The sequence below is a fragment of the Choristoneura fumiferana genome, chromosome 27, assembly GCF_025370935.1.
Source record: "Choristoneura fumiferana chromosome 27, NRCan_CFum_1, whole genome shotgun sequence".
NCBI classification, from domain to species: Eukaryota; Metazoa; Arthropoda; class Insecta; order Lepidoptera; family Tortricidae; genus Choristoneura; species Choristoneura fumiferana.
In genome coordinates this window covers 4,842,617-4,854,573 of record NC_133498.1, presented here as the reverse complement: position 1 = coordinate 4,854,573, position 11,957 = coordinate 4,842,617, and the positions used below count along the sequence as shown (strand labels likewise).

Genomic DNA, 11,957 nt, shown 5'->3' with positions numbered 1-11,957 from the left:
CTAATTTTTAGGGTTCCGTAGCCAAAATGGCAAAAACGGAACCCTTATAGTTTCGCCATGTTGTCTGTCTGTCTGTCCGTCCGCGGCTTTGCTCAGGGACTATCAATGCTAGAAAGCTGTAATTTTGCACGAATATATATGTAAACTATGCCGACAAAATGGTACCTCCCATAAACGTGGGGGTTATTTCTTTTTTCTCATCCAACCTTGTAGTGTGGGGTATCGTTGGGTAGGTCTTTAAAACCATTAGGGGGTTGATAAAACAATTTTTCGATTCAGTGATGTGTTTGCAAAATATTCAACTTTAAAGTGCAAATTTTCATTAAAATCGAGCGTCCCCCCCTCTAAAATCTAAACCGGTGGGTGGAAAAATTTGAAAAAAATCAAGATGGTTGTAAGTATATCAAACTTACAAGGAAAACTATAAAGGTTAAGTTTTCTTGAGAATTATTAGTAGTTTAAGAGTAAATAGCAGCCTAAGGTACCTAAACTTGGAATATTCCGTACAAAATGCGAAATCCTTAGAAAAGTATTACTATTTTTTCTTAATAGCTACGGAACCCTATTTCGGGCGTGTCCGACACCCTCTTGGAAGGTTTTTGTGAAATTTTTTAAACATAACTCAGACGACGGAGAAAAATTCACTGATTTCGAACATAACTCATTTAATTGAATCAGGCGTTACTTTGCGTAGATCCATATTAATGAACTAAAAGAATTGCTTTGCTTATCCGCGACCTTTAGGTACAACATTCAAACAAGTTCAAATAAGGTCGCGTGAGCAAAGAAATTCTTTTAGTTCATAACTGAATACATCGAAAAACGTCTTAGATCAATAACATTCTTAATCGGTGATATTTGACTTGCCTTTTAAATTATATAAATGTTAAAAAGAATAATGAACAAAATACATTGTGATAATTTCATATAATACCTATAAATTTCTCAAAAGTTATCAATTTTGTAGGATTGATAATATATAAATCTAATCTAACCTAGAACAATCTGTATATAACATTATGGTTGAAATGGTTCATCTAATTAATAGCTCTAAAAAAGTTCATTATGTTAAATGATCATTATGTTTTTCATCCATTCTTTTTTTTTGCACAGTAGGTATTTACATATTTTGATTTTTGACTAATATCCGTTTAAGTATCTTTCATTGATTAATTCACGTTTTTTTATAGTCCTTAGTAATTTTAATATATATAGCGTAATATATATTTTATTTTGTTTTATTTATTTCTTTACTCTAAAAGTACTCGTAAATGAGTTTTGAGGTAACAAAAAAAAAGGAATTTAGAACCACCGGTTTTTCTGAAGTTAGTTGAAATTGTTAATAGAATTGCTAATAAATTTGACTGTGACTGAAAAAGTCACCTTGTATATAAATATAATGCTACTTTCGTTATTTTGATTTATTTATTATAGCACACACAACATTCTAAAAATTTCTTTCTTTTTCTATCAGAGTATTATAATAATATTTTAATTAATTCCAAGACGTAAATTTAAGAAAACTTAACGTTTGTAAAAGGAAAGGACAAACCCTTTCGGGGCAGTGGTCCAACTGCTCTGTCCAATTTGTTGGCCTACAGTACCGCTACCATCAGTTTACAGTGACCGTACTCGATAGCGACGGCGTAAATTATTTTTATGGAGAATTGTACAGCGCCTCTACAAATAATTTACAGAGAAGGCATCACATTTATCCCGTCAAATAAATTAAATCAATGGTGAAACAGGGCGTAGGCCTAATTCGTTAACCTGCTAAGTCCAGTTTTGGGCGAAAATTACTTTTTATACTTGTCAAAAAGTGCACACCATTCTCTACCGGTTGGTAAAGGAATAACGGCGATATCAGCATAAATTAAGTGTCCAATCTTATGCCCGAAAAACTGCTTTCTGACGAAATACCCAATCTCCACACAGAAAAACTGCTAAATCCAGTTCGGGGCTCAGTTTTGAATTGACAGTTATTCGCGACGCCATCTGTCTATTGCGTCAAATTCAAATTCAAATTCAAATCATTTATTCAGTAAATAGGCCGCAATGGAACTTTTACACGTCATGTTTTAAACTACCATTACTTTCGGAAAGACCATCATTGCCAAGAAGAATGCGCCGCATGAAACTTGGCAGAAAGTCATTTTTTCATAATAAAATAAATGATAATATACATATAACTAAATATAACTTGAGTGAAAAAAAAGTTCTCACAGAATATGCAAAGCTCAAAAAAAAATATTAAAAAAAATTGAGACTACAAAGTTTTTTTTTAAATTTTTTTTTAGTGTTCAAAACACATTCCAAAAGGTTTCATAAAGATTCATTGACTGGCCCTGTGTTCCGAGGTCTTGAGAGGAATCACAAGGGCCGTTTTTCCATAAAAACGTAGTCCCCTGTTTTCTCCCTGGATATTGCCAGTAGAGCAATATTTTTTTTATTCAAAAATCTATGGACATGTTCCTATGTTTTTCTTTTTTCATAACTTAACTATGAAAAGAGATATTAACCTTCAAAAACCTAAAAAAATGCCAGATTTTTCGCTGTTTTCAAACATCCAGAAAAATTTGACTACAATATAATTATTATAGATAATATAAAAAGGAAAACATAGGAACACGGCCAAAGCCTTTCTTTAATTTTTAAGGAATAATTAGTAAAATAGGTCAAGTTTTGGATAAGAAATCAGGGGACTACGAAACGTTGATTTTATGTACTTTTAATAGGTATTTTCGGTCTAAGCTGCAGTTGTCTCTATCGCGCTCTGCGCAGTTCGGGCACTGCGCGACAGCAATAGATTTTACAAATATGTACTGAAAGTTGTGTTCCTTTTCTTAAAAATTATAAAATTCTTACTTTTCCATCGCTTTACATTTTGGAGGTAGCTATCTTTGTCCATTCTCATCCTAGCCTGTTCAATAAAATGACAGAGACACGCCGGCTCCCTGTTCGCTCTCAATATCACCATAAATTGCTGGGAAAACTTGCAAAACATTGCAGCGTTGGTGCGGAAAAGTGTCTTAGTAATGGCGCCTCATATATTTGGAACTGAATTTGGCGCAAATTTAAAAAATTACTTAAATTATTAAGTGATGACTATTTATAATTATTAATATTGTTTTAATGTTATGATTTTGAATTTTATTTTGCTGGACTGTTTTTAATTAGTTTTTTTAGTGTTTTGATTATTATTTTTATATGACATATTTATATTGATTTTTTTAATGTTTTTTTTGTCTTTCTTCAATTATAAAAAAAAAACTGAAATTTTGTACGCCATGTGGCAAAACTCTACATCTGTACCTATGTTTGACAAATAAACTATTCTTAGGGGCTGTTTCACCATCCATTGATTAGTGTTAACTGACGGTTAAATGTGATGCCGTCTCTATTTGTTTTGTTCGAATAGACGGAGACGGCATCACATTTAACCGTCAGTTAACACTAATCAATGGATGGTGAAACAGCCCCTTATTCTTATTCTTATTTTTCAATTCTCTCGCCCTTAATGTTGTTTCCTCTTAAGATTTCTACAATTTACGGCACCACTATTCTAGTACAGGAGTCATGGAAGATCGAACTTTACCCATCTGATAACCAGATTAGACATATTTTTTATTAAGTAAATATTATTTATTAACAAGCATGATAGCTTGTCTATCGAAAAGTGTTCATGGCTGTTTTTAATTCTATTTACGGATATGTCGCGCGCTACTGCTTTGTTGTGTCCTGTTCTATCACGTGGACCTTGGACGCTCTATTTTCTCTCTCGCGCTGAGGGCTATCGTTTTTTGTCTCACTAGATGGCGCACTGTTGCGTGAGGTTTTTAAGTATGGCTTTCAAAGTCTGTTATTACGGGCGTGAAAACAAAGTTTAGATTAAAATCATATTTAATACACCTTAAAACCGTACCATAAAAATATCGAGCATGCCACAGTGTTGCATAGTCCCCGTTTTGTTCGGAAAAAAGGGAGGACAAAGGTTTCCGAAAGACAAAACTGTCTCAAAACACAGACATTCATTGCCCCGGAACGCAAAATTGCCATGATTAATTTCAGATATTGCAAAATATTCACAAAATTATTCTTATTATAAATAAACTCGCGTAGCTCACCCAAAAACTATGCGATTTGACATTTCGGAGACCTCACGCTACACTAGCGCCTCTAGTGGCAAATTCATACGCGATAGCCCTCATTCTAAAAAAAATCTTAAAACTGAAGCCTGGCAATAATACTTCATGAGCGGTTTTTTGCAAGCCTATATGATTATTTTTTAAATTAAATTATCTTCCTTATGATACCAATTTTGACTGGTTATCAGATCGGTGAAGTTACCTTATTGACTTACCTGTTCATACCCGCTTGCCAGGTAGCCATGAACAGAAATAAGTAGGCAAGCCTACCAAGGCATATTTTCTTTATTGAAAAACTAAAAATAATTTAATTTAAAATAGCCATGAACACCGTTCGATAGGCAAGCTAAGCTATCAAGGGCTCTACATACAAGACTCACACGTTTCCTTGAAAAACATAACATCATTGATAAGGAACAAAATGGATTCCAGAAGGGCAAATCCACAACGTTAGCAGGTTATTCTTTAATAAAAACAATTACTGAGAAAATAGATAAAAAACAATCAGTAACGGGACTTTTCTTTGATATGAGCAAGGCCTTCGATTGCGTTAAACACGAAACTTTGCTCAATAAATGCGAAAAATATGGCATTAGGGGCACGGCTCTGGCGTGGCTTGAAAGTTACCTTACGAAACGCACACAATGTGTAGAGATAACTAGGATTGACGAAGAAGCAACTATTAGAAAATATCTTTCCTCCCAGGAGACTAGCATGACCGGCGTTCCACAAGGTAGTGTGTTAGGTCCTTTGCTATTTATAATTTACATTAATGATTTACCAAAAATTTGCTCCAAGAAAATTGTATTGTTTGCAGATGACATTTCAGTTATTGTTTCTAATGACATAATAAATGATTCATATATGAATAAAATAAATACTACTATTAATAGTATTAGTAACTGGTTAGAATGTAATAACTTATTAGTTAATGTCTCGAAAACCAAATGTGTACAGTTTAGCAACCAGATGGTACAAAGACCAACACTAAGCATTAAATATAAAGATAAAACAATTGAAGAAGTAGATGAAATTAAGTTTTTAGGCTTTGTCGTTGATCGCTTCTGCAATTGGAAACCCCACATTAAAAGTTTATGTACAAAACTAGAAAAGTACACGTACGCGCTAAGGCGATTGAGACGTATAGCTGGTGAAAGCGCTGCACTTGCAGCTTACCATGGATATGTGGCTTCAATCATTGGATATGGCATAATTATATGGGGAAACGGCACTGATATAAAGCAAGCTTTTATCAGTCAAAAGAAGTGTATTAGAGCTCTTTGTGACGTTGCTCCTCTGGAACCATGTCGGCCTCTCTTCAGGAGGCTGTATTTGTTAACTTTGCCCAGCATATACATCCTGGAGACATGTGTTTTTGTCGCTACCTATCCTCAATGGTTCAGAAAACCTATGGCAAATCCAAAACTGAGACCAAGAGATCCTATGAAAATTCTATTACCGACATGTAAAAGTGCGTTATATTCCAAGAACTGTCATATAATGTCCATAAAAATATTTAATCACTTACCGCAACGTTTGAGACAAACCATTACCCCGATTTTCAAATTTAGACACGAATTGAAAAAATGGTTGACAGAAATGTGTTTTTATTCTATAACGGATTATTTTAACTGTAATACAATTATTTAATTATTATTAATCTCATTTAAATTTAATCTGATCAGTTGACATTTTTATCATAATTATTCACTTAGACATAATAACTAACATTGACATTATTTTTATTTTATTTTAAGGTTATAAAACTTTATATTTTGCATGCTATTATAATTAGCTAAGTGTGTGAACATTTTTTATTGCTTTAAATTTAAGACCTTTATAACCAACACTTATTGCAAATAAATGAATTATGAATTATGAATTATGAATTAAGGCGTGTTTGTAAATAAATAATATTTGCAGGTGGTAGGACCTTGTGCAAGGTCCGCCCGGATTGCTACCACCATTTTGCTCGCTAATGCTGCCGTGAAGCAGCAGTGCTTGCACTGTTGTGTTTCGGCGTGGAGTGTAAGACAGCCGGTAAAATTATTGAGGTATTCCATCTTAGGCCTCTAGGTTGGCAACGCTTCTGCAATAGGGGTGTTGCAGATGTTTATGGGCGGTGGTGATCTCTTACCACCAGGAGACCCACTTGCTCGTTTGCCTTCCAGTTGCATAAAAAATACTTAATAACAAATATGTGTCATCTGTTTACGAGTATCAGATGGGTGAAGGTCGATCTTTGCCGGATCTTAGAGCATTCCCCAAAGCTGTGCAGACCACGCTGCGCTGTTGTGGATGTGGATGATCATGTCGGCGGCCGATCCTAAAATTCGCCAAATCACGAAATTCCTAGGCATATCGTGAAATGGCACCATTTCATGAATTGGCTAAGGGACATCCGCCATATCGTTCAAAACTCAACGTTTAACGATTTGCCTACTGACGTTTAGGCAAATCATCAAATTCCTAGGCATATCATGAAACGGCGCCATCTCATGATTTGGCCAGTTTAGGCAGATCATGAAATTCCTATGCATATCATGAAACGCTGACATATCGGTTCTGACCCTTCGCCAGCCGCTGCCGCAGCACGCTCGCTTCGCTCGTCGTACCAAAATTTTTCTTTTTTTCGGCATATCACGATGTGCCCTGATTAGAGCTAGGAATATCGACAAATGCATTGCCCTAATCGATCTGCCGTATTGTTTCTCAGGCATATCGTGAATCGTGATATGCCTGGACAACTTTTAGGCATATCATGAAACGGCGCCATTTCTTGACATGTCTAGGAATTTCGTGATCTGGCGGATTTTACGATCGGCCGCCAACATCCATATGAACGGGGCGGTACTTTCTCACCGTCAGGTGACTCACTTATTTGCTACTCTATGTGGTAAAAATATGTTATAATAACAAATAATAATGAATATCACGGGACACTTGACAGCAATTGACCAAGTCCCAAACTAAGCAAAGCTAACAAAGCTTGTGTTATGGGACAATAAAATCGTAACAGCGCCACTGCAAAGAACCTAAGACGCACATACGCGTCGACGGCAGTGAACGTGTTACAGGTCAAACTGCACCAGGACAACGAAGTATGTGACCACCGACGCGACCATCTAAAATTAGTAACAGGTATTAATGTCGTACTAATATATAAATCAAAAACAGAGAGAGACAGTCTCAGGCAACTGATAATTGTTGTAAAAATTCAGGACTTAAAAAAATCAAATTTGGTTATACTTACATTGAAAAGTAGATTAGAATCCAACGAGAAGAATCCAAAGATCGTTAGTTCAGTTTCGTAGTAGTACATCAACTTTGAGAAATGTTGTATCTGAAAAAAAAATATAAGTACCTATAGGTAAATAAGCTATAGTTAAAAAAAAAATTTTTCTTGACGGTATTGTCGAAACTGTAAGGCAGCGTTTCCCATTTGCTGGATCGCGACCCGGTACCAGGCCACTAAAATAAAATACCGGGTAGGTAAAATACCAGACCTTAGGATAAAACTTTCATCATTTTCTGCGAACTTGGATTCTTTAGTAAAAAATAAGCAGCAGCTCCATACTTCGCACCAAAATTTAATTAGGTACTAAATGGCGATACAAAAATTATGTAGTATTAATAAAACATTTATACTATTAATAAATGTGTATTATTTTAATAAAGGAACCAGCTTGGGGTTTAAAGTAATAAGTGGGTCAAGAAGGGGCAGTGTAAAAATTTCCTGGGCCATTCATGGCAGAACAATGTGTGGGAAACACTGCTGTAAGGTACCAGCAGAAGTAGATGAACGGTTATGATACACATGACTCTACTGCCCCCTTTTTCCTTGGAGATAACCATGGTCTGATAGCTGGTTATCTGTGAAGATTTTATTTTCCTCGCAGATAACGTAAGATCTGTCTGTGTGTTCCTCAGAGATAACTTTTTTCCCCGTGTTTTTTAACACTTATCTGTGAAGATTTTTTCCCTCTGAGATAACCAGTTATCCTTGAAGAAAGATTTTCCTCGCCGATAACTGTTACTGTTAAAAAACACAGTTATCTGTAAGATCTGTGTGTCTGTTCCTCAGAGAAAACTTTTTCCTCGCAGATAACTGTGTCTTTTAACAGTTATCTGTGAAGATTTTTTTCCTCAGAGATAACCAGTTATCTCTGAAGAATAGTTTTTCCTCGCAGATAACTGTGTTTTTTTAACAGTTATCTGCTAGGGAAAAAAAACCCTCAGAGATAAGTAATTATCTCTGAGGAAAAAATATCTTCACAGATAACCAGTTATCAGACCATGGTTATCTCCAAGGAACAAGGGTCTACCGCCCCTCAAGGTAATAAAGGAAAGTTAGATAATTTTGAGCACCTCAACTGCTCATCTACTTCTGCTGCTGACTGTACTACACTCCCGCAACTTACTGTCATAAAGAGCTTTGTATCATCTTCGTTGACAGGAATTGCATGCAAAGACCGTCCAATTTTCATTGCCTGCAAAATATTGAAGTATAAGTATTTAACATTATTTTAGAGAACTAAGTAACTTTATAAAATTTGCCATGTTTGTCAGTCCGTAATACAATGCACTTCATCATCCCAGCCTATACCTATACGTCTCACTGCTGGGCACAGGCATCCTCTCAGAACAAAAATACTAACTCCACAGCAAATTAACTAGAGCGTGCGTAGATGATACTCATTCTCATAGCAAAATAACTTTTACTGACAATTTGGCACCGGATAATTAGGTACGACGGACGACGAGCGGAGCGAGAAGGAGCGTTAGGTATAATTGCGACCACAACGCGCGAGCCGAGCGAGCAAAGCGAGCGTGCCGTGGCAGCGGCCGGCGAAGCGCCAGAACCTTATTTATTTAGGAAATAATTTGGCCTTTGGCTAGTTATGTAAAAAGTATAAATATACATGCTGAAAATAAATTGATAGGTTTTTTTATCATATGAATTTTCCTTTAATAAGGATTATTAAGAAAATACAAAATATTCATAGGACTAAAAGTAAAAAATAAATAAAACTAACTTTAATAAAAAAAGAGAGGTGGGCCTCTTGGCATGGTGCCCATCACGCAGGCAGCATTCCCGCGTTGAACTGCGATTGAGATTCTTTGCGCGAGAAAGCTGCCGGCGCGAGGGTTGCCTGTTGCCTCCCTTAACCTATTGCTGAGCTCCCTGTGTAGCTCCAGCGCACCCTTACCCCAAGGACCTAGAGTCTCGACGCCGAAAGCAAAGAAATGATATTTGCAGTTGCCACGAATATAATTTGCAGTTTATCACGTAATATTTTAAGTGGAGTCTTTTGCTGTGCAATCAGTAACTTTGATGTGAATTTGTTTTTTTTTGGATAAAAAAGGACCTTTTCTGGTGTGTGTCCTTTTTTTAATAATGCTTATTGATATTTTAAGATTAAATAAATATTAAATACTTCTTACCATGTTTTTCAGCATGCTACCGGTATACGATATAGCGAATAATTTCGACACAGGATACATTATGAAAGATGTCCCCAAAATCATTTTATAAACCTTTTGTTTTACGTGATACAACGCATGGTAGACCCCGTGCGCTTGTCTCAACGTGGCATAAAATCCTTCCATCAACATTATAGCTATAATTAGTTCAAATATTCTATTAATATCTCGTTTTACTTCTATAGTCTTTGCATAAGCGAGCTCTAAACGACCGAGTGTATTCAATACGTCCCCGCATTCTTCTTGATTCAAATTTTGGATTTGCTGGTCAATATTCTTTAACAGACAAGCCAACATCAAAATCAGGACGTAGAAGAACCCGACAATTGATGTAAACAATATTTCTGGCAAGAGCGAATACGCAGTCTCTATAAACATACTCTGCGTACTCTTTAGCATGGTAAATGTTGCGGTGCGAAAAATTACTTGCACAGCCAACCATCCAAAAATCATAACTTTTACGTGAAACTTGAAGTGTTTGATTATTTCTTTGACTTCTGTCAGACCTAAATCCTCCCATGTAGTCGAAACTTCGTTTAATATCTTTACGTAAACTTTTCTATTTTTGAAAGTGGATATATAAGCGGCGATACCACCTAATGTTAGTATCGAAATCCCTATGATATAGTTTATGTTTATCATGTAAATCATTTGCTGTGTGATTATTATATAATATCTGACATTTACAGCTATTAATGTGCAAAGTCCAAGTGTCATTATAGAGGCGCAAATTGCATTGGGAATAATTGATTTTATTTCAACTCGAGGGTCGTTGGGTGTTGGGTACTTTATTATGTATGGAAATAATCCCAGAAAACAAAGTATAATATACAGAGGCTTGAACACATCCATTAAACTTGTATTATCCTTGCTTTTAAAGTAGTTGAACATTTTTTTGAGCTTTAATATCATTTTTATTTTACACTGGAATTGGTTGTACCGTTCGAAAGTAACTGATGGGTAAGAGAATATGTTTGTCTTAAACATTATGGTCTATAATTATAGCAACGTGTCGATGCTTTTAGGGTTCCGTACCGTATCTCAAAATAACAAAACGACACCTTTAGATAATAATAATACATTTATTTCGAACACATGTCCATAGATGTTCCATAACATTAAATTTCATCAATCAATCAAATTAAATTAAATTACCCATTATAAATATTATATGTCCTAATCACTATTAACTTCAAATCACTATTAATTTCTAATTTATCTGTGGAAATTACTTATTATCTCATCTACTCAAAGGTTGACTGGTAGAGATCCCTTAAAGGGATAAGTCCGCCTTTGTACAAGTATCTCAAAGTTTGTCAATTGTGTTTTGTTTCTTTTTTTTGTACAATAAAGAGTTTACATACAAACATACATTATTAATAACACCGGTCTAGAGCCTTCACGCACATAATTCCAGTGTCGTACAATAGGGCAGTTCACTCTACCTAGAATGCTCTAAAGCATCATTTTGTTTTTTTTATGTGCGTCTATCTGTCAACAACAGTTACAGATATAGTGAATAAAAAAAAAGAAAAAGTTAAATCTCAATCGGAATACGATCAAATGTCAAAACGGCTATCGATGGTTGAAGCTAACTGAGAGAACAGGACAAAAACATACTTTTCCGATAGAATAGGATGAAAAACAATTTTACACTATATACATATATTTTATAATAAAAAACTAACAATCAATCAAATTTTTAAATTAAAAACTGTTATTTTGCTTGCTTTTGCAACGGTGAAATAGGTATTCGAACGTACACGTCGGGGTATGTACAGAACCCTCGGTGCGCGAGTGTGACTCGCACTTGACCGCTGTTAAAAGGTATTATCGCTTTTAGAGTGAGAATAATAAGTATTTCCTTTCCCATAGAACACTTTATTTTAATACTTTATGTATTTCCGTACCAAACCACTTATTAATTTTGAGGAAGCGTTATGTCAAAGTTTTTTAACGTATAATTATATGTGAAATGTATTTAGGTATTCTTTGGTCAAAAGCCAATGATGGAGAGCTTAGAACACTGTTGAACGAGCGTTCAACCGGCTCGGCTTTGGTGGTTCTTAACGTCCATCTCCCCACACCCGGTGGCTTGTGTTCCAGTATTCCGCTTTTAAATTGGTTTTCATTAGTTGAAATAATTGATTGTTGAAAATAAAAACACCATGTAAATCATCTAAAATCTAAAAGTTGATTCACCCAAACAATACTACCCTATAATGTTCCCTATTATTCAACAGAGGTTTTTCCGAACCGGTGATTTTTTTTTGACATTCATAAGTGCTTGTTTTAGCCTAAATTGAATAAAGATATTCTGACTTTGAC

The 11,957-nt window shown here is 35.2% G+C and overlaps 1 protein-coding gene across 1 annotated transcript; it reads right to left on the bottom strand.

The window, feature by feature from the left end:
- Window positions 1-7,216: 7,216 nt before the first annotated feature.
- On the bottom strand, window positions 7,217-10,271 carry LOC141443237 (uncharacterized). Its single transcript, XM_074108446.1, has 4 exons — window positions 9,591-10,271; window positions 8,567-8,635; window positions 7,399-7,488; window positions 7,217-7,270 (listed from the first exon to the last, which is right to left on the bottom strand). Exons 1-4 carry the CDS (start codon window positions 10,269-10,271, stop codon window positions 7,217-7,219), a joined length of 894 nt encoding a protein of 297 aa, XP_073964547.1.
- Window positions 10,272-11,957: the final 1,686 nt, after the last annotated feature.

Coding starts and splice junctions, on each gene's coding strand:
- LOC141443237 (XM_074108446.1), bottom strand. CDS start 10,271: ATGATAAACATAAACTATATCATAGGGATTTCGATACTAACATTAGGT. Junction 8,636..9,590: donor GTAGCATGCTGAAAAACATG/GTAAGAAGTATT, acceptor AATATTTTGCAG/GCAATGAAAATTGGACGGTC. Junction 7,271..7,398: donor ATTCTAATCTACTTTTCAAT/GTAAGTATAACC, acceptor TACTAATTTTAG/ATGGTCGCGTCGGTGGTCAC.